At 46.9% G+C, this 25,802-nt stretch overlaps 2 protein-coding genes across 4 annotated transcripts in view; both read left to right on the forward strand.

The window, feature by feature from the left end:
- The first annotated feature begins 40 nt into the window (after positions 1-40).
- On the forward strand, positions 41-15,417 carry Ear (ENL/AF9-related super elongation complex transcription factor). 3 transcript variants are annotated; one of them, XM_077699515.1, is made up of 7 exons: positions 41-199; positions 860-1,037; positions 4,306-4,529; positions 5,120-5,257; positions 7,785-7,931; positions 12,971-13,342; positions 13,379-15,417. In XM_077699515.1, exons 1-7 carry the CDS (start codon positions 182-184, stop codon positions 14,435-14,437), a joined length of 2,136 nt encoding a protein of 711 aa, XP_077555641.1. In that variant the 5' UTR covers positions 41-181; the 3' UTR covers positions 14,438-15,417. The 3 variants fall into 3 exon arrangements, with proteins under 3 accessions (XP_077555641.1, XP_077555640.1, XP_077555642.1); XM_077699514.1 differs by having other exon boundaries at positions 12,971-15,417; XM_077699516.1 differs by lacking the exon at positions 41-199 and adding an exon at positions 207-310 and having other exon boundaries at positions 12,971-15,417.
- Positions 15,418-18,995: 3,578 nt separating this feature from the next.
- Positions 18,996-25,802, forward strand: part of Cbp80 (Nuclear cap-binding protein subunit 1) — a 37,363-nt gene continuing 30,556 nt past the window's right edge. The window contains exons 1-10 of the mRNA XM_077699518.1: positions 18,996-19,138; positions 19,441-19,532; positions 20,070-20,170; positions 21,117-21,201; positions 21,576-21,647; positions 21,724-21,831; positions 21,982-22,029; positions 23,707-23,780; positions 24,828-24,897; positions 25,444-25,659. Coding sequence (XP_077555644.1) covers positions 19,099-19,138; positions 19,441-19,532; positions 20,070-20,170; positions 21,117-21,201; positions 21,576-21,647; positions 21,724-21,831; positions 21,982-22,029; positions 23,707-23,780; positions 24,828-24,897; positions 25,444-25,659 — 906 coding nt within the window. The 5' untranslated portion in view covers positions 18,996-19,098. The remainder of the gene's footprint in view (positions 19,139-19,440; positions 19,533-20,069; positions 20,171-21,116; positions 21,202-21,575; positions 21,648-21,723; positions 21,832-21,981; positions 22,030-23,706; positions 23,781-24,827; positions 24,898-25,443; positions 25,660-25,802) is intronic.

Raw genomic sequence — 25,802 nt, forward strand, 5'->3', positions numbered from 1 at the left:
GTTGCTTTGTTTAAAATTTTGACAAATGTTTTAGACGTTTGGCACTTTCCCGCGACCCCAAGGAGGAAATGTCAAGCTGTGTCTGCCGTAATGTTGGCATACGTTGAGGCGGCTTATACAGTACAAACAATCATCCCACAAAACAACATGGCCGCGTAGTGTGCGTGAGTTCACAGCCAACATGACATCACCGACGAAGGTAACCGTTTGTACCGTCGCGGTTCTCAGCTCGGAAGGATTTAACTGTGACGTACTTTAAAGGCTGCATAAATAACAGCAGAGAGTAGCTTGTTAAGGCATTTATTTTTAGGTACGTGCGCCGTATCGTAGAGCGTCTAGGTTTATAACAGTTTCAAATGCAGTGTCGGCTGCAAGTTCATGTATTTGCACCTGATGGCCCACGTTATTCAACGTCAAATAAAGCCGAGAGTTTGGGCATTGTTGACACGGTAATGTCTTTGACAAAAGGCTAGCAGCATGACTGCTAGTATAAGTGATTGTTGCTTACTTCGGTGGCTCTCTATTTCGCTACTGCGTTTTGCAACAGAACATTAAGTCTTTAAAAAATCAAAAGGTGAAGTCAAGTACGAGCGCATTATGGCGCAGGGCACTTTGACAGGACTTCAAACCCATTTTGTCCGGAGCAACCGCTCTGAACCTCGAAGCGGTGCTCGATTTTCCATTTTCCCGCCTACTGTATTCGTTGCGCAAGCACGTAGCGCACGATGTAGTGCCGCCCGAATTTCTGGTGACACCGAACTCAAAACGCGGTGTGTAGCGGAATGCGCCCATCGAAACAGCCCGGGATCGCGTCGTAGCGGGGTGGTGTAAACAAGCGCGCGCTCTCCGACTCTCGCAGTCCATCGAGGTGAAGCTGGAACTGGGTCATCGGGCTGTGCTCCGAGCGCGACCGACGGCCGAGGGCTTCACCCATGACTGGACCGTGTTTGTGCGCGGACCAGAGGGCTGCAACATTCAGCACTTCGTGGACAAGGTCGTCTTCATCCTGCACGAGAGCTTCCCCAAACCCAAGCGAGGTAACCCAAAGCCAGCATGCCACCGCGCGCACCTCCTCTCTCGGATCCGAACGGCTCGTTATCGTACCCGGGCCCGTTTTCTTGCTGATGTTGGGTGCAGATCCGTTTCTTCGCACTAGCTCCTCTCCTGAAGCCAGGTTATAAAATTACGTTACAGGTACTAACTGGCACAAAAAAATGGAAATATTGTGGGGAGGTAAAGCCAGGAGGGGTAAAAAATGTTAAAGAAATATGAGCCTGTGGTCTACACTGAAGGCATTTTATGTACTTTAGGCGTTGCGTTCGCACCACTGGGAGACTTCCCACTGAGCAACTTCACCGGGGCCAAAAAGGTAAACTTCATGGATTTTTTCCAGTGCCGGTCCTAGTAGCAGCCGCGACAGCTAACTAAAAGCTTCAGTCAGGCACGCCCCCCCAAAGATCTCGCTGTTGAAAAATCCATGCACAAAACATACTCAGCATTCTATTGCTCCCATGCCCAACGATACCCCCAGACTAATCTGCAGCGGGCAAAGCACCCTTTTCTTTACTTTTTTTATTCTATGTATTCGTTACTCCCTCACTGGTAGCCGTGGGCTCGAAATGGGGTCTGCCCCAAATGTATTTGCCCCTTTCCTGTGTAAGCTTTTTGCGCCTATGAACTCACCGCACACTGTTAACAAAATAGGGATCAAAAGCTGCAGTGCTTGGAAGTAGTAGCTGCTCTCAAGGCAGGCAGCGGAGAATGCACGTATCTGTTTATATAGCTTGGGGTGACTGTGAGGAATGGTGGACCGGCAGCGCATGCGAGCCCAGATTGCTACTGGAGAAAGGTGCATTGGTTCGTTAAACTCTGCAACAGAGAGGAGAGCTACTTATTTCATATGTTTGTACTGGTTGCTTGCTTTCTCATTTGCTTGTGTTGAGACAGAAATTTGTTGGTGGCTGCCACAGCAACGTGGTTGCTTTTCTCTCTCTTCTTCTTTTTTTTTTTTTTTTTTTTTCTGGAGGAGGCGAAAAATTAGAATACCTGTATAATGAGATGTCAGGGCACGTCGAAGGGACACTGAAGTGAATTGTAAATGTTGCTAACTACCTAACAAGATTATAAATTTTTGAACGTATTAGCCACATTATGAGTGTTTCCAGCCCACATGCACTTTTTTTTTTTCAATAAAAGTGCACTCATAACACGAAACTGCCTTTTCTCTCTCTCATGGAGTCTTCCCACCGAATTTTCTGATGTCAGATTTGATGCTGCATGATGAGGTCTGAAGGGTTAAGTTTAGCTAGTGTTTCTGACCCGCACAACTTGCTCTAAAACAAGCAAATGACCACTATTAACCATGAAACTAAAAAAAAGAGAAAGAAAAAAATTACCCGCTGCGACGGCACAGTGGCTGAGGCATTGTGCTGCCGAGCCCAAGGACGCGGGCTCGATTCCACTTTTGCTGTCTGCTTTTCGGATGTAGGCAAACAATGAAAATGCCCGTGTTTTGAGATATTTGCACACGTTAAAGGTCCCCAGGGGGTATCCAAAAATTCGAATTTTGAAACTGACAATTTTGATGGCTGATTGCGGTAGCTTTTGTAAAGTGCAGTTGCAGATAATGCATGGTGGTTTTTTCTATGCTTCCATTCGTTGCAGATAAACCAAGGCTCTAGACTGCCACTACGTAGTCAAGTAGAAGGTTACACGGGTTAAAACCACATTATGCAGCCACAAATAAGGCTTCGACGTTTTCACATCAGTGTTCCTTCAAAGATCCTCAGGCAGTCTGCATGGGTCCATAGACATCAACTATGTTGGGCATCACATCAGGTGCACTTCGGCGTGCAAGGTCCCAATTTGGACTTTTTTTGTGTGTTGGACATTTGTAGAGTTTATTGCGTCTTGAGGTGACAGCTTTTGTACGAGTCGCAGCTCCATAAACAGCCCCGACAGTTTAAATACCACTTAAATGTTAGGGGTCAGAGCTTAGGTCTCGAAATGGCAGTTGAGCGTATGACACTTGCGCCATGTAGGTCCTGTTCAAGCGCCTCATGGCATTGAGTCTGAGGTCTAGACAGCACGGGAATTTGACATTTCTTGCAACATGAGAAAGGAAAAAACTATTCAATGAGTAAAGTTGGTCGAAAGATTTGAAAAGAGATAATCATACTTCAGTAGACTTATAGAAGGTTAAAAAAGGGTGTCGAAAAAGTACAGTGTGGACCTCCTGGTTAGATGCAAAACAATAGCCAAGGCAAATGGTACGTAAATGTTATTGTATAAACATCAGAATGCCAAACAAGTGCAGTGGGTGTTACTAAGAATGCAGCCAAGAAGGTTTTACACAGTGAGCTAACAGCATCAGCTGGACGTGCAAAGGTAGCGTGTGCCACCCATGTGGCTCAAATCGTAGTGTAGTGAAGTAACCTTTTCAGAACAGCAGGTATTGGAAAACCTTGTTTTCTTTACTATGTTAGGGAATGTTTTTTCAAGCGGAGTTTACGATGTGTGAAAACCAATTTGGGAATATTCTCTGTGAGAATCTGTGCGAGTCTTTCTTCTTATTAGGCACTTCAGAAACTAAATACAGCATCACGTGGCAAACTAAAGTTGTAGCAATGTGGGGCAGAAATTGGGATGCATTGAAGCTCGCGTAAGGCGTGTGAAAAGAGGTGTCAGGATAGGATGCTGCTTCGACAGAACAAGGGTGGGCACCCAACTGGTTATTACGAGGCTGATGGCTTGTACTGCGTGGAGCCGAGATGAGACATGCAGAAATACAGGGATCACTTAGCTCATATGTCAGAGAGATAAAGAAATCAATCTCCTTTATCCCCTCTGCTATTTGGAGAGGTAAAATTCATCAAATGCAGTCAAACCCCATTCGCACCGAGGGCTATGAGAGCATGTGCGAGCAGTTGTGCTGTGTACAAGTGGGACTCTACCCATGTAGAGATGTTTTGAATTATTGCTTATATCAAACAGTCGAAACATCTCTTTGAAATTTTTTGTACACGGGAATGTTTAAATTCGATATATCCGGGTTGACTTTACTACATCGTATTGCTGTTGTGAAAAAACATTTCCTCGCTAGTTCTGCCTGACCAGTTGCCCTCTCCGGAAATGTGGCCATTTTGCTTAGATTCTTGTGGCAAGCACGGATAAGTAGCACTTGTGGTGCTTTCTTTATCTCTTATCTTTTTTTTATGAAAAGGTGGAGAGGAGAAGGGGGGGTGGGGGGAAATTGGTCGGGGAAGCGACAGGTTCTCGCGACCGTCGTCGTCCTCTACCGTGCAGTGCTGAAGGAGCCGCCGTACCAGGTGTCCGAGAGCGGCTATGCGGGCTTCAACATGCCGGTGGAGGTGTACTTCCGCACCCGGGAGGACCCCAAGAAGGTCAAGTTTGTGTACGACCTGTACCTGTCCATGGACGGCACACCCATCTCCAACATCCGCTGCGAGAAGCTCACCTTCCACAATCCCCCCGACGACTTCTGTCACAAGCTGCTCAAGGCCGGAGGGGTGAGCACCGCTCGTCCTCCTTCTGGGATGAACTAAGGAGGCTTGCTCCTACTGTTTCCAGCAGTCTGCTGCACAAGTTTGTAGGCTGCAGAGGCTGTGTACGTAATGGGGAGGATGGGGCCTTTTATCGGAAACCCTGCAGTCTCAAAGCCCATTGTTCAGAGCATATTTCTTGAGTGCGCACCAGTTGCGAAACTTCACTTCAGAATCCGGGCCGTGTGAGCACCCCTCCCCTGTTGTAGCTCAACAAGTGAACTTTGCTAGAACATTTATTTTTAATAACAGAACTCACTAAATAAAGCTTGCTTTTTAAATTGGGAAACATTAGGTTGGGTGATATTTACTACTGTTTCCACACTTTTTTCCCTTATGACTCACAACGACAGCCACGAGTGTTCTGTCAACAGATAGTAGGCTAGTCAACTTGCCCCTGCTTACCCCCGGCATGGGGGCCAACTGCAACCAGTTTTTGATACAGGGGCCTATGGGGAGTTTCGTAATTTGTGTCTGTGGAGTCACTCGAGTTTAGAGTGCGGGGAAGAGAAATAAACAAGGCGTTGCTGAGTGGGAAGTGCTTGGTTACCTTCCAGACTGAAGCCAACCGCAGTGGATCGAGCACATCGCCAGCGCCTCCCAGCATCCCCATGCCAGGCAGCCCATCACGCAACAACGCCCCTCCTCCTGCCCGGTCCAGAAGCGAAGGCCACAAGAAACCGCGCATGGCCAGTGTACGTTGCCCCCCCTGTTGCGTTTTGCATTACCCATGTGCATGCCTGCTGGGAAGCCACTGAACTGACGTGTTTGGACAACGAGCAACAGTGAAGGCCCACAACAGCTTTATCCCCTTATTGATTGGAAAGAACAGGCACGGGTCAAGTTAGTGAGTCTGGGCTAAATCGCTGTGCTTTTCTGTGACCGGTTTCACTACTGAGCATGAACATGTCAGGGCTTTTCCCAGCTTTGTGAAAAATGCATGAAGAGTATGTTTAATTAAGGCCAGTCGAAGCAGAAATGTTACATTTGAACTCAATGAACTTTGAGTTCCTTCATTGTGATGGCATAGATTAGGCAATGCCTTTTTTTTTTCCTCTCACATTTGGATGTCCTCTCATATTTTGAGCAATATTTTCTATACAACGAAGTGGCAGTTTACTTAGCTTCTTGCTTTTTGAACTGCAGGTACGTTTAGCCTCGGCGTAATGAAGCAATTTTCCTGTGATTGAGGTCCGGTCATGTGACTAGTTTTAAATGAGTGCTGCTGCTGTGGTTAGGAGTCAAAGAATGGTGAATGGTAAACCTAAAGCACAGAGCAGAGGCAGGTACTTTGAACGCTTAAAAAAAAAACAGAAGTCAATATGTAATGGTTGCTGCGTAGGTTCCACAAATGCGGTATAGTTCTCTTCACACCTAGAAGAAACGTCTGAGAAGTAAAAAATTGCGTGTGAAAGTGCATTGATGCATTGATAGCTTCTGTAGCCACGTGCACTTGACACACTGCGGCATTAACCAATCGCACAAGAGCCTCATCACTTGCACAGTTTACGAACTAGCCATTCAGCCACACCTGTTGGTGTTACTAGTTTGACAACTTGGATGTTTTGTTTCTCTTTCTTTCTCTTGTTCTGTCTCTCAATATTTTTTTGTGTGTGTGTGCGTGCAAAAAAAAAATCCTTTACATCAAAGGACCCTCAAAAAAAAAAAAAACGTTGCACTAGTTGTTTTCTGGGTGTCATTCCGAAGCCCAAGGGCCGTCGGGCTTGAGTTTCCCCATAGAGGCTGGCACTATAGAAACCTGCATTTATGACTGACATCTGCAATTTTTTTTACTAAGAGTTGAATGGGCATGTGTGATGCGTCGCCACAGCTGGCTTATCTTTGGCTCAGCAGCATAAATATATGCCTTGGGCTATTATGAACTGGGCACTATTTTTTATTATTATTAGTGTGATGGCTAGCGAGTGCAAGTTGTTTCATAGAAATACTCCACGTCTTTTTGTTTCGCTCGGTCTGTTGAATCGTGTGGGTTTGAGTGCTTTTATTTTTTTTTACGACATTCCTCCTTTCGTGAGCTCGCTTTGTTTGCGACTGTGCTTGAACAAAACTGAGCTCTAAATGGCTTATTCTGTTGTTTTATATTTTGTCTAACCGGCAGTTTGCAAAGCCCAAAAAAACTTATGACGTGGCTGCATCAGGATTCAAAAAATTCCCCCTGTGTAAATAACGGTCCACGTATTTGTACATCTGCATCATTACCACTAATCTGTGTACGTGTGTGCCCTTTGACAGAGGTATACGTGTAATATAGACACGAGCTGCTGTTGTTGCATTGAAATCGTTAGTGTTTCTCATGCTAAAGATGCCCTGTGTTTAAGTTTAATTATGCTAATGGCTGTTTACCCAGCCTGATATCTGGCCAGCGAGTGCTCTTATTGACGCCACTTATTTTCATAGGGTACGCCATTACTTACTGATCACTTTGACCTAGTGAATCATTTACTGCCGTGCTTGTCAATGAAACAATGCTAGAGTGATGCAAGGAACCGAGTTCTGCAATTCTTTTTATGCACATGGTTTTAGATGAAAGGCCCCAAACATCGGTTAAAATTTTGTGCTTTAATTTGCACATTTGCCTTAATTAGGTCAGTCAAGTCAGTGAGCCAGAGTTTCTGGTGATGCAAATTTTGTTTCCATCTAGAAATTTTTCTACAAAAGTGAGTCTCCTCCACCTCTTTGTTTTTATTGGCTTTCTTCTTCACCTTACAAAAAGAAGAGCAGCAGTTAAAAGAACACCGTTAAACTTTGGTATTTTTTCTGTGCTCAGTGGACAAATTCTGCTCGCTAAGTGAACAAAGCTTGGACAACTCAGTGCGTACGGAGCACGGAAGGGAGGGAATTTTTTCCCCCATCAGTGCCAGCCTGGTGGGATTGCTTCATGCAATTGGTCGTCTATGCAGCCCCAGTTATCGCTTACTAGGGGCTCTCAGGGGTATACAGGAGACCATTAACGCATATTGTGCCACTGACGCCTTTGTGACACTGACACTGGCGCATAAACTGAGTCATGGAAGCACAATACCACTGGTCACGGGAGACTTGGCATGTTATCGTGGGAGACTGTGACGTGAGAGATGATAACATGTTATCGTCTGAGGAGAGAGTAGTGTGTGTGTGTGTATATGCATACGTCTATACTTCTTACCAGCTCCTTAGGGGGAAGAATTAACCCGTGGATGTTGTTACTTGCCTGATGCGCAGGACATGGTCAAGAGCCCCCCCCTGGAGCCCCCTCCGCCTGCGCCGGTCTCTCCGCGACCATCCACTCCCCACAACCCCATGGCTGACCTGTTCAGTGCCCCTGTGGCCAAGAAGGAAATGCCCACCGAAAAGCCCTCCAAGGGGAAGGTACGGGCAGCAGCACATTTTTCTCAAATTTGGCTTCGTCTACTTTACGTGGCTTTGCTTTTCCTAATAGTATGACATGCAGCTTTTGTAAATGAAAAAGGGAGGGGGGCTCGCAGGACTTCTGTTCTTCTAGCTAAGGTTTCGGCATTCACACTTGTGTTACACTGTTTACAGTTGTTGCTGCCGCTACCTATGTAATTTAAAGTGACGCTCAAGGCTTGGGAACGGTCTGCTAGAACTGAAAGATTGCACCATTTATACCCGTGTTGGGTTTCGTTATACTACAGATGGCACTTTTTTTTTTGTTATAAATTATTAAAGGGGCCCTGAAAGGCTTTTTGAGCACACTAAATGAACTAGCACAATTGTTAGGTTTGGTGGTCAACGCCATCTGTGCCAAGTATACTATTTTTGTGTGCAGTGGAAAGCTCACACTTTCACTGCAAAGTTTGTTGCCGCATTCCCACCCTTCCCTGCGTGTTTCTGGGCTCCGCCATCTTCCTGCATGTACGTCATCGATTCACCCATGTGCGTCACGAAGCAGAAATCTTGTTATCAGATGGCTCTTCCTCTTACTTCCAGCAGCACCTTTGGTCAATTGGTACTTCCTGCAGCTCTCTTAATGCTATCATGTTCGTCCATATTTATCTTTTTGTTCTATTACCACACTGACTAAGGCGCGTTGGCTCGGCCAACACGACAACTAAACCCTCTACAGGTCGCAATTGGCAGCACTGAGCACGTAAAAAATGAACGAACAGCCTTTATAGTGCGAAAAGGGGCTCCAGGCCATCTGAAGAAAAAGCGAGGGTGGAATATCGTATTTACACGATTGTAAGTCGACTCGAATGTAGGTCGGCCCCCCGAAATTGCATCTCTAAAAAAGAAAAAAATGCGAGCGCCGCCTAGAAAATCGTATTACAAAGAGAAGCGCTTCCGTCAACCCACACGGCGGCTCTACCATCAATGATCGATGCTCCCGCAAGAGCCGTGCATTCGCGGTATGCGCAGTAGATGTCAAAAAAGAAAGTACCCGGAATAACCATGCGCTGTGGGTTGAGCGGGAAGAACATATTCGCTGCGAGATGACAACCATCGAAGCAACCAGCAGCGGCCACTGCCGCGCGATACCAAAACAAACAACATAGCAGCTGAGAGAAGCGGCAGCGCGCGACTTACTTTTGAGCGACTAACCTCCCACCATCGCGTTCATAAGTGTACGGAACAATGTGATATGATTTGGGCTACGTTAGCGCGGTGCATTGAATCAAGGGATTCGCTAATACTCATTTTGTTCATTAGAGACGAATAAAACGCTTATTGATGCATTTTTGCACGCGATTCGTGCGCGTCGGCGTTGCGCGAGCGACTTTTGCTTCTACTGCTTTTAAGTGTTAAGTTCTCCCTCGGTATGACGCGTGACGAGCGCGGCAGTGCGAGGAGCCTGGCGACTTGCCCGGGAGGCGCGCTCTTCATGTCGGCAATTTGAAAGCGCTCGGGACAGCCGGCTGGCACCGCTGGAGTTGTTTAGGCTTACCACGGTAGTGAATACAGTTGAACCTCGATATAACGAACCTCGATTTAACGAAATTCGCGATATCATGAATTTTTTGAAGTTTTCTATCAAAATTTTGCTAAATCCATGTATTTTTATCTCGATTTTACGAAGTGAATTCGTGCGGCGCTTTCGATTTAACGAAGTCATAGCGAGAAAGGAAGAACGAAATTCCGGTCGAGGCACGTTTTATTTCGCCTCTCAGAGCCTACATTGAAAACATTCAGTACTCACATTAACTCTTAAAAGGCTAAAATGAAAGAAAAGTGATGATTTATGCGGTTGACAACAATTAAAAGCGATGAAAGAAGCTGCTCAAAAATCGCTAGCGGTCATGGACGGTTTAATAGTGCGGCCACCATTTTGACGTCTCCATCGTTGCCTACGCCAGCGCTCTCTATGCTTAGGCTGCCGAAGGCCGAAGCCTACCCGCCGCGGTGGCTCAGTGGCTAAGGCGTTGCGCTGCTGAGCACGAGGTCGCGGGTTTGATTCCCGGCCGCGGCGGCCGCTTTTCTGATGGAGGCGAAAAGCAAAAACGCCCGTGTGTACGAGATTTCGGCGCACGATAAAGATCCCTAGGGGGTCAAAATTAATCCGGAGCCCTCCACTACAGCGCGCCTCATCGCCTGCGTTGCGTCGGCGCGTTAAACCCCACAATCAATGAAATCAATCAAACCGAAGGCCAAAGCCTATTTCAAGTGCTTCAAGTGTCTTTTTCTACGCATCCTTGCTCACGGTGCTGCTGCTGTAGGTTGTGCTCGCTGATAACCACATTAATATTTTGTTCGTCCATCATTAGATGAGTCTTATAAGCAGCATGAGCACTCCAAGGGAAAGAAAAGTGTTCCGAACAAGAGCCTGAGGAAGTGTCGGTGAAACCGAAGGCCATTGCGGAGGCACGCAGGCGCACACGAATGTTGAAGAGCAAGCCTTGTTAGCGCTGTCAGCATACGAGTGTCACGTAAAGCCCACCCTGGTCAAGAAATGCCAAGCACTGCTTACGGACTTCTTCACTACAGCTTGAACATCGAGTGCTGGTGGCAATAAATTGCTCTCCGAACGTGGTCAAAACGAGTTCATTAGACAGCTGCGATGCGGAGAAATTGGTTTCTTTAGGGCTCAGCGGGCATAAAAGTAATTGCTTAATCAAATTTGGCCAGAAGATATTTAATGTAAGCTTTCCGCTTTAGCGGGAGCACGTAAGCGCTGCTCCACAAAGTGAAGCGGTCCGTGTGTACTCCGCTCAACTCTCAATCATGGCTTTATCTCGAGTGTCGTGGTTGCATCATGCGCCCATACTGCAGAACCTTCGTGCATGAAAAAAGTCTTTCGAAAGCTTTATAGCACCCTTCCGCTGTTGGCCCGCCGCACCCCTCAACGCCACGCCTAAGCCTACCACTGAACGGACGAAAAGAGGCGTAACTTCGAACCAGCACCTCGCCGGGGTGAAGTTCACAAGGCATGGACTAGCAGCGGCGTTTAGTAGTGACCGAAATGAAAAAAAAAAAAGAAAAAGTGGAAACCTTGTCTGCTATCATATTTAATGTGGCGTGGCGGAAAAAGCACCGGTTTTACGACGACACAAACTACTGTCGGCTATCCGAATTCCATTGCCTAAGTGTTGATGCTCTTAATTCCCACAATTTTCGCGGCCAGTTTTAGTACAAATTTCGGTTTAAGTGGAGAGGTAACTACATAGCAGTTGTTTCTGAGCGATGGGCAAGGTTTTGAAACCTCAATAACTGGTTAAATTAACTGTAAAATCGAAACCTCGATTTTACGAAATTCTCGATTTAACGAAATTTTCGCCCACAAGTACGACTTCGTTATATCGAGGTTTAACTGTATTTGAGTGGCGCTTTCCCTAGCGGTGCGGATGGTGCTTTATAGTGTCATTTTCGACCACATTATCAGCTCCTTTCCTGCACAAACGTCTTCGTTTTTGCCTTCAGTGATATTTTAAAGAGCGGTCGCTGGAGCTACGCGCACCTCTTCGCGGCTGGTGACGCTGCCATGTTGCTGCCGCCGATTGTGTAGCGGGCAGCATGCGGGTGGTATTCGTGGCAGCGTCAGTGCGGCGCATTTTCGCGAGCAGAAAGCGCCCCATGCAGTTTACACTATAGACCATAACCATGGGAACGAGGGTGCAAAGCTGTCCCCACTTCGTAGCACCCCCGATTTCTCGTTTCTCTTGCCGTTACTAGCGGCAGACGGTTCGATTTCGATTCTAAGTCGACCCCCAACATTGGATTGTCAAATTTGAAAAAAAGGGTCGACCTACAACCGTGTAAATACGGTAATTGTTTTGTGCAATCATATGCGCAGTTAAACAAAGAGGCAGGCGTGCAGGGACAATGCTGCTTTGAAATACACTGATCAGCAGAGAGCAGAGATAGGAGAGAGAGTGCCGTGAAAGGCAGCTACTCGGATGGTGCGGGCAAGGAAAGCGGGTGTTCGGTCATTGCCATGGAGTTGCATCGTACGTGTTTTCGCGTTTGGCGGCGGCAGCTCGATGGGAGCTTCAAATACACGGTCTGCCAGCCACCTGAACTTTGACTTCTCGCGGTTGGCGCGTGTGCGTACTGTTGCCACGTGGGGCCATCGAAGGTTAACTCCCACTCCCGAGTACCCACCTTCTTGGTTGCGTCTGTTCAGCAAGTGGTCTGGCCCGCCTGGGGACCTTTACTCGTCAAGCAGCGTTAAACGGGGGTTAGAAATAAAAGGTCGAGAAAAGGTGGTGAAGCATTGTAAAAGATGGAAAAAACGCCAGTTTATCCACAGGAGGGTTCGTCGTATGAAGCAAATCGCAAACACCAAAGCGTCGTATTATCGGGACTTAATGCATTGTTTCTATGGGGAGTCTGCAGGGACCGCGGTGATCCATCGTAAGAAGCAGGTCGTCAAAAGTCCAGGCGACCTATCAGTGGGGTTCCGCTGTAATTGATAAACACAGTTTTGCGTAGGAGTTTCTCGAAAAGTAAGGGCGACGGAGGGGGAAATGGAATTCACGATGCACTCTAAAAACGTCTCTGTGCCATACGGTGCAACCTCTCGGCTGTTTTTTGTTACGGTTATAAATGCTTAGGACCAATCCGAATAATGGAATGGAATACTGCATAGTGTGGGTTGCTCCGTCTCGATCCTTTTCTTGAAGCTTGTACCATGTTAGCTTTTCTTTGTACATGCTGGTCTGCGTTGATTAAGTCATAGCTCACTGGTGACTGACAGCAGCATTCATACGCCCATTTCTTATGCCCTTATTTGGAGCTTGCTTGCATTCAGTTCCACTTCGGGCATTTTGTTGTTTCTGCTATGCATGTCCAAATGTACTTTTATGACAGAATGGCTCTCACGTTTTCTTTTTTTGTCGTCGTCGTCCTGTTCATTCATTTCCCAAGGCTAAACACTACATTTTTGCACCAGGGGCCTGTGATTGCTGACAAATCTGTTCTCTCTTTTTTTTTTTTTTCCTTTAATGCTTTAGGAGCAGAAAAGCAGCCAGCCCAAAAGCAAGTCGAGCAAAAGTCACAGCAGCAACAGCATAAGTGGCAGTTCTCACAAGCCCTCGTCCTCGTCGAGCGGTAAAGAGCACAAGAGCAGTTCGAGAGACAAGGAGCGGCACAAAGACCCATCGCGGGAGAAGAACAAGGAGAAGGAGAAGTCACGTGATGCCAAACCGTCATCCGCAGGAGATGTTGAACTCAAGGCACCAGAGCAAAAGCTGCTGGAGCACAAGGCAGAACATAAGGCCGAGCACAAAGCTGATCACAAGGCAGAGCACAAAGTGGAGCACAAGACAGACCACAAAATGGAGCACAAGGCAGAACACCGAGCAGAGCACAAGACCGAGCACAAGGTGGACCACAAGGTGGACCACAAGGTGGACCACAAGGTGGACCACAAGGTGGAGCACAAGCCACCCGAGCCGAAGCCCCTTGAACCGAAGCAGTTGGAAGCCAAGGTTCCCGAGCCAAAATTGTCCGAGGCCAAAAGTTCATCATCAGAAAACGATTCAAGGCGAGTAGAGAAGTCGTCGCAGAAGCACCGAGACAAGTCTAAGGACAAAAGCTCCAAGGAGCGTTCCTCCAAGGAGCACGGCTCTCAAAAGGAAGCACCCTCCAAGGTCCCTTCGCTTCCACCGCCAGCGCCCGCAGAACCCCCTTCCACAAAGCCTTCAAAGAGCAGCTCCGTGCTGCGTCGCCCACCATCGCCACCTCCTCCTCCTTCCAAGAAACCGCGAACGCAGGAGTCGGAACGGAAGAAAAAGGAGTCTTCGAAATCGCATCGGCCCAAGGATTCGCCCAAGAAGCCCCCGGTGTCGGCGGAGCAGAAGCCACCACCAGAACCTTCGGAGCGGAAGTTACCGCCAGAGCCTCTAGAGCGGAAGCTACCACCGGAGCCCCTGGAGCGAAAGCCTCCAGAGCCTATGGAGCGGAAGCCACCCGAGCCCCCCGAGAAGCTGCCTTCGCCACTGCTTCCCTTGCCCGCCTCCCCTCCGCTGTCGGCGCTGCCGTCTCGGGAACTGAGCCCCGTGCTGAGCCAGGCGGCCCCTGCCGTCCCAACATCTGAGGAGTCCAACAGCCCAAAGGCGGCAGCGCCTGTCCGGGGTCCCCTGAACGCCCTCATGTTGGAGATGGAGCAGGAAGACCTGCTGTCGCCCCTGTCGAGCCCGTCGGCGTCACCCACGCCCACGCGGGAGATCCCCACTGCCCCGCCGCCGGCCATCACGGTCACCAAGGCGGCGGCCTCCACCGTGGACCACCTGCAGGAGCTCCGAGAACTCAAGAAGCGCATCCTCACCCTCGAAGACCCCCATCGGCTGCAGGCAGTCGTAGACCTCGTCGAAGGCACGGGCCTCTACAAGGTCACCGAGGACTCGTTTGACTTTGACCTGTGCGCGCTGGACCGCATGACCTTGGAGAGGCTACAGGCGTGCCTCAACGGCAGGTGAAGGCGGCCCCCTGTGCGGTGCCACCGGCCTCGTTTTGTCGCCAAAGAACGCCCTCCCCCTCCTCCTTCACCCACGATCTCGCTCCCCCCACCTGGCCGTGCAGGCACGGCAGCTCGCAGCTTAGTCGGGGGCCACTCACGGGCGCCTGTGCAATGTGTGCTGCTCCGAACTTCCTGTGCAAACTCTTCTCGCGTACCTGTCGATGAGCGTAGCATCCTCCATTGGTCTCGGAAGCCAGTCTCCTCACCGCTCATTCCGTGCTGTGACGGCCCCCCGAGTCGATTTTACTACTGTGGTTCACTATGGCATCGCTGTACAGTCTTTGTGTGTTGGTCTTCAGTGTCTACAAAGCATTTAGCGTCGGGGGCTGCCAACAACAGCTTGTCCTGCTCTGGGGCATTGATGTAAAGTACCAGTTTAAACTGTTGATGCTCAGATTGGAAGCTGCGCGTAAGAAACACAGATAAGAGTTTCTCTCCAGCTTAGCAGCTAAATTAAAACGACAGTACAACAAGCTGTAGAAACCCTTAATGTTGTTTACTATAGAGCTTCCTGGTCCGGTGTGCAAGAACCATCCTTTGGTTATTGCGTAAACTTTTAAGCAGCCTAATGAATGTAGGTTGCGTGATTTGTTTCACAAGGGTTGCTTCTTGCTGTTGAAACAGAAGCATTGATCTGTTTTGGTCATTCTCATTGTCACAGACACTTGCTTTTCTTTTAGGATTTTGGTTTCAACATTCGTGATTATTATAAGTATGGCTATTTTTCGCAGCTCTGCGGGGCCCCTCAAGGTTGCGTGTGGAATGTCCTAATTTTAATTTTCTTCTTTTTTTGGTGGTGTTATTTTTTGTGTGCTCTCCGTGCCCTGGCAGGCTTGTAAAAAGAAGAAATCAACTTTATGATGTTAATATGAATTCTGAACGACCTTGTCATGCCCATTCCTAAGCTATTGTAAATAAACATAAGTTGTTGTGTACAGACATGCCATGCCTACGCGAAATCTTTGCTGTGAAACTATGCACGTAACAAAAAAAAAAAACGAAAGGCTAATGCCGTCTGGTGAGCAGTAAAAATTTCAAGTGCGTTACGGGAAGAATTTAGCAAGTAAGCTGGCGAGGGCATCAGGAGGCAGTTTTAGATGAATATTGCATTCTGAAAAAAAAAAAAGGTGGCTTTGAGGACAAAACAGTTCTGCACACAGTCCAATAAGCAAGAATTAGTGCTTGTTCCTTGTAGACCTTGATTAAGTAATTGAGATCTATTGATTTGTGTGCAATTAAAGATTACCACGAGTGATATCGTGAAGACATTTTAGCAGGTTGATTTTATTGAGTGGATAACTTGCGTAATTTAGGTTAACACAATTTAGGCTTCTCCTGATTTGAGTAAATGGGGAATACCTTCTCATGCATTTTTGCTACAGCCCCATGCACTGCTCCAAAGCTGCACCAACAAACAGCACCAGGTGCTGGCAAACAGAAATAAATGAGTAAAATGGGCCATGCTAGAGCAAGGTGACAATGGCATTGAGTGAAGGGTTGTCTTTGCTGCTAGAAAAGTGAATTGACAAACGCATTGTTCATGATGCCGAGCAAAAGGACTTTAGTAAGACAGCAGAAACAAATTATTTTGAACAGGCCATGATCAAACTGGGTGGCCACTACAAGTAAGCTCCTTCTGTCCACGTGTAGGTACAACTGTGGGCATGTCGTCTTGGTAGTTCGCAAGTGGGGAGATGAAAGCACAGCCTTGACGCCAGCAAATATAACGCTCAATCACCCCATGCCTTCAGTCTCTGAACCACTCTTTAGGGGGGTGGCATCAGTGAGAAGCCATGTCTGGCTGGCAAGACCTTATACAAGCCGACGAAAATATGAAGCCAAACTCAATGGGCCACGGGACAGAGAATGAAAGGAGTAACGCTTAAGGGCAAGAAATGAGCGGCCTAGACCAGGGAAGACATTCGGACGGAAGATATTGTAGTTCAAATCAAGAAAAGGAATGGACTTGGGCAGGCCATGTAGAACGACAAAATGACGGCCAGTGGACCACCAGGATAGCCGAATGGATACCGAGCAATGGGGATATAAAAAAGGGGAAGACTGTGAACTCAGTGGAGCGATGAATTTTTATAATTCATCTCTCGGGCAGCACAGGACAGGGGTGGTTGGAGGTTTATTGGGGAGGTCTTACTGCAGTGGGTTTAGGCTGATGATGGCGATTGAAGAACTGGGCGAGTTGAAAAGAATTCGTGACTTAAAATTTAACTGCGCAACGGGGCGACGACAAAAGAGGGACATAGTACAACTCGCCCAGCTCTCTCTGATCCTGACGTGCATTTCTAGTACCCTGCGCTCGCTTGTGCCTCTCTCTTTGTGCAGTTAAGATGGGGGAAGAAACTCCAGCATTTCTCTCAGGGAATTTCCACCCGACATGTATCTTGGTTTGGTAGGAAGTTAGGCTAACACCACCCACGTTTACCAAGTGGCTAAATAGTTGACTTTGAAGCAGTCGAAGAAATACTCTTGACGACTTGAAGTACAATAACGTGAACTTGTGCCGAACCATGTAGAACCAGTTCCAGCCAAGCCTGGAAGGCTGGGGCACAAATGGTGACGTTAAGTATATGAGTGGCATAGTTCATTTGAGACATCCGAGAACATGATACATGAGTTTCTGTAAGGTGACATGGTGCATTGAAGCAAGTAAAAGGTGTGTTTAAAATCTAGGAAAGACATCTGTTGTATTAAGGCAGTTTTCAGGGTGGTTTCTAGATATATTTCAACTTATTAGTAGTAAAAGGGGGCCTTAACTATCTGAATTCAAGAATTGGGTGCCATAAAGACAACCCAAAGCATCGTAATGGCAGGGGGTTTGCATTCGGCTTGGTTTCGGGTTCCGACTTGAACTCTGTGGTCCTGTTTTATTCATGAATAGCACCAGGGGAGAGGACCAAAGAGTTCCTTGAATGGGAGGCCATGTAATGTTGAAGCATACTGTTGGCTTCAGCCGAGATATTTTTTTATGGGTAACCACATGGAGCAATTTTAGTGAGCGACGTGACAAGCGTATAGGTGAGCAGTTTGCAGTGGACTATTGGTATGGGTGACAGCAACCAGCTGTGCCCACACTAGTGATTACACTGCTGCTGGGCCTCCATCACTGCTTGTAGGCTGCTGCTGGGTGGCCAGAAGCGAGCGTCAGCAACGGTGGGGCCCATCACCAGTGTGTCAATGTCGGCGACAGCTCATCGCCGTCACCCGCACTGCTAGTCCACTGCAAACTGTACTGCACAAATATTGCTTTGTGTGGTTACCCCTCTATCAAAAGTCAAAACACGTCAGGGGCTACAATGGATGGCTGGGTGCATGCTTCACTGCTATTCTAATTACAGCACAAGGTATTTATGCGTCCAAGTTATTCGGTCACCGTAATGTAGCTGCAACATTTTTTTCCCCTTCCCCCAGCAACCACTGTATTTGATCTCAGTCAAACTGAACGCAGTACATTGTACCATGTAGTAAAAAAAATGGCAAATTTCTAAAAAAGCTTTAATATTTCCCAACCAACTTCCCCCTCTCCTTGGCTCTTTCCTTCACCCCCCTCTCGCCAACTTCTCTTGCTTGGATGTTTTCTTTTCGATGCAGTTGTACTTTTGTTTGAAACGGTGTGGTGATTAAAATAAGTTTTGAATGGCCGTGTATTTTCTAGCGGCCGGATAGCCTGAACTTGATATCACGCTAGAGTTATAGCTTATTTATTAGTTCAGTTGTATAAGGTTACGAGGTAACTGAGAAGAGCAAAGCCACCCTGACTGACATTACTTCTGGCAATAAGGTACAGGTTTTATCTGGCTGCATTCAAAGCGGATAGCGTTTAGAGGCTGACAGTTTTCTCCCGGAAGACGCGCCCCAGAGCATGCCGCGGCCCTTTACTGCCTTGACCATGCCGCACCGGTACCACGCGGCCGGCGTGAAATGGCGTGAAAGCAGTGAAAGCGTGGAGATAACGCATGAAACCCGCCTGGGGAGGGAATGAGGTGTATATACACATAACAGCATGCTCATGGGCGGGAGTATGCGTTTGAATTTTGCGCCACATTTTTTGAGTCTGCTCTAGCAGAAGCATTCACCAAACGTTTTGAAGCCTGCGTAGAACAAAACACAAACCAACGTTGAACACAAACGACACAAGCATGGAGGAAAGAAACTTTGAGCAAAGGCTGTCTGATGCTACGGTCCCTAAAAAGATTCTACCGCCATGCCTACAACAAAATGCATAAAATGTTGCCGATGGAGAAACTCTGGCCGATGGAGGGGGGTTGGGTGAGTTTGCGTATAGTGGCGTATAGTGTAGTTTCGGTTTCAGTGGTTTCAGTAAACACATTGCATTTTGAGTTCTTAATTTGGTATAAGCATTAGTTTTAGTCGAAATAATTTTTATTTCTTAAATTTTTATTAATTGTTTAAATTATGCTTTTTTTTATTTTCGCACGCAGCATATTTAGGCCGCACGGTGAACCGGCTTACTTCAGTTTTCAATGGCGCCCGTTGTTTAGGTCGGGGCTGCGTGGACGAGTGGCTGGAGTGGCTGGTGTAGCTGTGTAGCAGGCGTTCGCTGGTTTTCCTGGTTGACGTTGTGATTTTCGTTCTCCCAAAAATATGAGCCGGAGGAGAGCCTACGAAGAGGACGACGATGACGGTAACAGCATTAATTTTTTGCCGCCATTCGCAAAAAGTGTTTTCGCACCGTTGTAGTTGGGCCGGTGCGTCTTACCGGTTTTGGCGTCCCAACATGACATGCCGCAGCTGGCATGTTTTAATCATCGTCGTTGTTCGTAGTAAATAAATACGCATTTGTACCGTATTTTTTGCGTCATGTAACCTATAACATGGACTTAAGGCCCCCACCTAAAGCTTCGGCTAGTTTCGAAGCGGATTTCGTGCCGCTCGAGCAATCGTAGCATAAGTACCAAACGCCAGTCCTCTCTCCACAAATTTCAGACTTTCGGAGCCGCAAACGACGCAGGCTGAGTTCCGAGCCCAGGGAGATCGAGGATCGACTGCAGTCGCTGATCGTGAGAGTCGGCGAGAAGGTAATCGCGCTGTTCCTTTTCTGCGTCTGCTGGTCGCCAAAAGCTTGTTTGTGTGCGTGCTTCTCATTTCCGTAGTTCCTTACATTCTTGTTTCTCTGTGATAATTCCTGTACGGACCCCCCTCGCAGTCGCATTTATTTTTAGTGGTTCCAGTTGTACTTTATTCTTTAGGGTAGGTAAATAGGTCACTTGGTCTTAGGTTTCTGGCTCAAAGATTACGGCACATTTATTGTGAAATTTGGCCGGGGCTTAACGTCGTGCATTTTTTTTTTTTTGAGGAGCAAGGCAAGGGGTGACTCAAAATAGTAGCTAGCAGACACAATATTTGGCAGATCTTAAAACCTATTGTGGTGATTTCATTTTTCAATCGTTATATTTGAAGCCTGTCTTTTAATACAGCTCTCATTTCATTTAGAGCTAAGATAATTCATTAGAAAGAGCTCAGTCATGGTCGTGTAAAGTTAGAGTAAGTAAGTAGGTGTTTTTGAAATTCTTAGCTACACTTCCGCTAGCTTCTCGTTTATTTTTGTCCCACAGAGCACGTCATCGTTGGAGAGCAACCTGGAAGGTCTGGCCGGTGTCTTGGATGCGGACCTTCCAAGCTACAAGGGCAACATCCTCAACATCCTGGTGGAATGGTACGGACAATACTAGGGGATCCCTTATGTTTCTCACGTATTAGGCATACGAAAATTGACACCCAACTGTGCTTTAACTGCAATAATGTTGTAAAGCCACACCCGAGAGGCACACCATAATGAAGGGCTGCAAATTAATTTGGACAAGCTGTGGATTCTGGATGTGTTTGAAATCATACACACAGGTGTTGTTGGTTTGACGTCGGTGAAAATACCGCTGCTATGGAGGAAAGAGAAATTAAGAAAAATTATCAAAGTCTTCACAACTAGGCATACCCGACTGAAGTGCTGCAGAGTAATAGACTGCCTTGGTATTTTTCAATGTGTCAAAATCCTGTTTTTTTTTTTTCTTACTCTTTTCGATCAGGAAAATGGTCACTGCAGCCGAGCATTAAATACGTGGTGAGAAAATAAACCTAGATAGCAGATAAACACCCTTGCCACTCTGCCTTCATGGTGGGTCACAATGCTGGTTCTTAGCCTTCCACAAAGTGCTTTTTTGATGCAGGCGAAAAGCAAAAAACGCCCGTGTGTACGAGATTTCGGCGCACGTTAAAGATCCCCAGGTGGTCAAAATTAATCCAGAGCCCTCCACTACGGCATGCCTCATCGCCTGCGTTGCGTCGGCGCGTTAAACCCTACAATCAATCAAGCCTTCCTCAAGGTGCATTGCTGCTTCTATTGTTAATGGGCCAGTTTATTGCCCATGTGCACCTTGTAGAAGCATACCAGCGGTACAACTCAAGCGAAGAAAATTTTTGGTGGGGCTGATTGAGTGTCTTCTCATCTTCATCCATGGTCTTGGCACTGCTTTACTTGGGGGATGTGGATGCAAACTGGTCTGCCGAAATGGTTGAAGCGCCAGGCTTTCAATTTGGGCTGTGTGGTCATGACCAATGGACTATGCTGTGATACTTCTCTTTATTTATTTATTTTTTCTTATTAGTGCCATCACCATGCCAGAGAAGACAACAATCTACACAACACTGATTGGACTGCTGAATGCCCGCAACTACAACTTCGGTGGAGAGGTGGGTGCGGACAAAGGGTGCATGAAGGCCACGTTACTCTTGCTGAGTTCTTTTTGTCGAGATTCTTTGGTGGCAGAGGCAGTGTGGCTCTGATTACAATAGCTATGGAAAATTTCACAAGCTTGGGTTGACCTTGTTAGATTTTCTTTGAATGTGACGTGTTTTTAACGTTTGTCGGAGACGCATCATCCTGGCATGCTTGTGAGCTGCCTATTCAAGGAAAGCCGTACCAGTTCCAGCCTTTTGTGAGACTTTGGCTTTGAAGATCATTATTGAATTAGTAGCTTAGTTTAGCATGCCTGCATCCTGCTGCCGTTTATTTCTTATTCCACGATTGGCTAATGGGTTGGGAACTTTGATTGTACTCCTTGCAGTTTGTTGAGTTGTTGGTCAAAAGCTACAAGGAGCGGCTCAAAGAATGCAAGTTTGAGGACGCCCGGATCATTGTAAGCATACTTATCCCAAGAATCCGTACTTTGGTGAGAGGGCACGCATTCGCAAGTGTCACGTTCATCCTTCCAGGTCCGAGTGTTCGCAGACCTTGTCAACTGCCACGTCATCTCTGTTGGCTCGGTGGTCAGCCTCTTCGAGAGCATGCTTGAGGTCACCCTGGAGGAGAATATACCTCAGGTAGTTTACTTCCTGGTACGAGCTGTGTTTGAAAATGGGATTGGCCATCAAAACATTCTGAGGCTCACTTGTGGCTTCAGAATTTTCTCACATTTGTTGTACATTTGACAAGTTATGTTTACACATGCCTCGCCTGTTTCCCAATCCCAGGTTCGTTCTGACTGGTATGTTTACGCCGTGCTGACTGCCTTGCCGTGGGTAAGTATGTTTGCTTATTTATATATTTTTTGCGGCTACGTGTGTTTGTATTTAACAAAGGCTTGTTCAGGGGCTAGTTGGTATAGTCTAGAATTCAATAATAATGTGTGCTGCATTTTTGGACGGGGGACAGGGACAGTGAAAAGGACAAAACCAAGCGCGCCATCATTTGGTTTTGTCTTTTTCACTGTCCGTCCCTTGTCCAAAAATTCAGCACACGTTAATATCGAATTCTAGTGTTTGTATTGCTGCTTCAGTTTATGTTTAAAAGCTTTTGCCATTTTTGCGGTCAAAATAAGCACATACAGCAGCACAACAAGTGCACCCCAGTGCGCAGGTAGGAACACCAGATTTTTAGATGACCTGTTCGCTGCCCAAATAGCGGCGTGGCTCTTTGGGATACTGTAAAACACGATAATTTTGAAGCGCCAAGTTCTTTCACAAGTTGAGCACACGGTACATGTTTGCATCCACTAAATCTTGCAGATTCTCGAGAATGAAGTTTGGTGCTTGAGAAATTGGCAGCTGTGCGAGCCTGTTGCCTTCGGTACCTTGACAGATGGCAGTCCTGTGGTTTAGCAGCCAATTTTCTCCAAAAAGTGCACTTGAGGTCGCCTAATTCCTGGCGTCATTGCTTATATTTCTTTATTTTTGTCCTTCCACGGGATGCAAAAACAGCGACATAAAGAAAATGAGGGCACCTTTCAGCAACTTTCTGAACAAGTAGTGCACCTGAGAGAAGGTTGCCATGGGTTTTAACCGCTTTGGATCATCTGTTAGGTGTAAATAATTTCTTCCACACCAAGTACCTTAGATCTGCCACCATGCCAAGGGCAGTCTGGCTGAAAGCTTCCGGGAAATCCTATTCCTGAATGATATAGTCCACAAATCTGACCCTGAGAGCACATAGATGGCTGCATCCGAACACAGCTGGGTGGAGCCATTGCACTCTAATTTCTGCAAGGTTTCTTTTAGACTGCTAAAAACAGAAGACACTGATCTGTAGAGCCTGTGTATGGTGGTAACACCACTGCTGCATCTAGTGCATACAAAGCGGAAATGCCTGTGTGTTGAAATTTCAATCTACGTTAAAGATCCCCTGGTGGTCAAAATCAATCTGGAGCCCTCCGCTACGGTGCACCTTGTATCCCCGGTGCATCTCTGGCGCGTTAAATCCCACAATCAATCAGCATCTAGTGTGTACAATTAAATTGGCGTTTGGCTTGAGGATCAGTGCTACTGTGTGGTGTGATCTGTTGTGCAATGAACAAGAAAGGGGAACTACCAATAGGAACGTAATTTTAATGTAAAAATATAGTGCCTCTGAACTTCATGAAAATTGGGGCCGCCTAAAAATGAGTGGTTTTGCAGTAACAGTGAAGTCGATAGCTGGAGTCACTAGGTTGTGGACTTTCCTATACGCCAGTTATATTTTTCTGCCAAATGATTTATACTTTAAGCTGAAGCTATTAGCTGTAACATAACACTGCCCAGCAGGCTTAAATGCTGCTTTTATACAAGGGGCAGTTAAGAAAAGCGCGCAGAATGTTGAATGAAGCTGCTAACAGGACATTGATTGGGCACTCTGAAGCATTCATCACCACCAATGCTCACTTTCTGTCGAGGGTTCTGTCGATGGGTCATGACATCATTCGTTGTGTGTATTCTTGTTTTCAGGTTGGTAGGGAACTTTATGAGAAGAAAGACCAGGAACTGGACAGGCTGATGCGACATATCGACGACTATATCAGGTAAGCAGAGGAAAGTAGTAGCAGTCAAGTCGATAGCTGGTGTCACTTTTTATTTTTCGACATGCTTAGGCCTAAAGGACAAAGGTGGGCTAGTTGGTACATTACCACACAGCTTACCTGGAATGAAGAAAGGTGGAGACTCAACACTGTACATTACGTTGGCTCCTGTTTTTGTCCTGGGCAAACAGTTTTAAGTTGTATGACCTTCGAGCCTTGTGGGCCGAACGTACTGAAACAGTTTATAATTCACACTTTTACTTAATTTTTACTTACTTACCTAGCAGCACATTCTATCTCATGATAAATTATTTCAAATATAGGCTGTTTTGCAGCGTGTAGGTTTATTTTTTGGCAGTTTCATAGGTACAAAATACTGCTGTGCCAAAATGGGCCCAAGCAGTGTCGTGGATTCTTTGTAGTCATCAGTGTTGTAGAATTGGCCACATGAGTTTGAAGTTTGGGCCTGGAAGCAAAACCGGTTTTTCTGGTTCCCACCTTTCAAGCCCAAACTTCAAACAGTCATAACTTCTGCTACAGGCCAGATATAATGATGATGTTAGTCTTATTGCACTCCTTGATCTGTGCACAGTTCATTGGTACCTTGTTAACCTGCATCTCTCCAGCAGTTTTTTTTTTTACTAAAGCTGTCAAAAAGGCTAACATAACCTGAATAAATAATAAATTTGATTATAATCGTTTTACACAAAAAACAAATGTATCTACAATAAAAATGAAAGATTACACATGTCCCCCAGTTTTTATCATCATGACTGCAAAAATAAAGTTTTTGATCAAAGACCCATGTGCCCCCAAAGAGTTTTTCTCAGTTAACTTGGTATCTGCCTCTGTGAAACTTAAAAAAAGATACCAATTTGACGTGGATGATCAACACATGAAGCAAGTTTCAATCACCCCAAGTATTTTTTGGTCTTTTTGTAGTGACTGCGCCCTTTTTGCACTGCTGTTCAAAACCACCTCGGCACACCGTGATGTCTAGTGCAGTACGTCTGTTGATTGCTTTGCAATGTCCTTGTCTTGTGCTTGCAGCAAGCGTCAGAAGAGGCACGCCCCTGCACTGCGGGTGTGGCAAGCCGAGGTTCCTCACGCCCAGGAAGAGGCAAGTGGTTGTTTGGCTGAACGAGCAGGCCTCTTCGAGGAGTGCGCACTTGGTAGCTGCGGCAAAACCACTGAGCTAGTTAATGCGGGAGGAGAAAGAAAGAGCATTGTGTTTACTGTCTACGCTTGCTACAGTTGGCCACCCGTCGCCATCATTGGTGACGCGGTTTTGTTTCTTTTCAGTTGCAGTAGCATATGTTTGCACGTAGTATAAAGATTTAATTCTATAGACAAAGCTAGAATAGAGAGAAAGAGGGGGGGGGGGCAGAGAGAAAGAGAGATCATTTATTGAAGCAACAGGGAAGGGGTAGGGGAGAAAAAGAGTTAAGCAGACCTTTTAAATTAAATCTCTGATTCTGATTTGACGAAATTGAAATGTTCAATTAGGAGTGAAAGGTGTCTAAATTTTCCATTATCTAAATACTATAATATAGAATATAAAACTCTGCATCCCGGAAATCAGATCTTGCGGCGACTGCCTGCCACCGGTGGTGTTCAGTGTGCCGCGCATGTCGTACCGAGCCGTCCTCCTCCGACTCTCGCGCAGGGCCTGGACTGCCTGTGGGCGCAGGTGTGCAAGCTGCGGAGCGAGAAGTGGCTGGAGCGCCACCTGGTGCGGCCCTACCTGGCCTTTGACGGGGTGCTGTGCGAGGCCCTGCAGCACAACCTGCCCGCCCTGGCCCCGCCCCCCCACCAGCCACACTGCACCTACCCCTTCCCGCGGGTCGTCTTCCGCCTCTTCGACTACACCGACTGCCCCGACGTGAGTAGGCGGTCTGCCTGGCCGCCTTCGTTGCCCCCCTTAGTTAACAACTGTGCTTCAAGGCTCGGTAGTGAGGTTGTTCGCTGTAGCAGTGCCTTGGTGTAGCCAAGAGAGTATGACTACATAGCTGGGCCGAATCTGGG

Source organism: Haemaphysalis longicornis, unplaced genomic scaffold (genome assembly GCF_048455015.1).
Source record: "Haemaphysalis longicornis isolate Haplotype H1 unplaced genomic scaffold, Haemaphysalis longicornis Haplotype H1 scaffold_2, whole genome shotgun sequence".
Taxonomy (NCBI): Eukaryota; Metazoa; Arthropoda; class Arachnida; order Ixodida; family Ixodidae; genus Haemaphysalis; species Haemaphysalis longicornis.

What these genes read in the sequence shown, in the direction of transcription:
- Ear (XM_077699514.1), top strand. An exon ending in AGCTGCTCAAGGCCGGAGGG is followed by an intron (nt 4,530 to 5,119) that starts GTGAGCACCGCT and finishes GTTACCTTCCAG; the next exon opens with ACTGAAGCCAACCGCAGTGG. An exon ending in AGAAACCGCGCATGGCCAGT is followed by an intron (nt 5,258 to 7,784) that starts GTACGTTGCCCC and finishes CCTGATGCGCAG; the next exon opens with GACATGGTCAAGAGCCCCCC.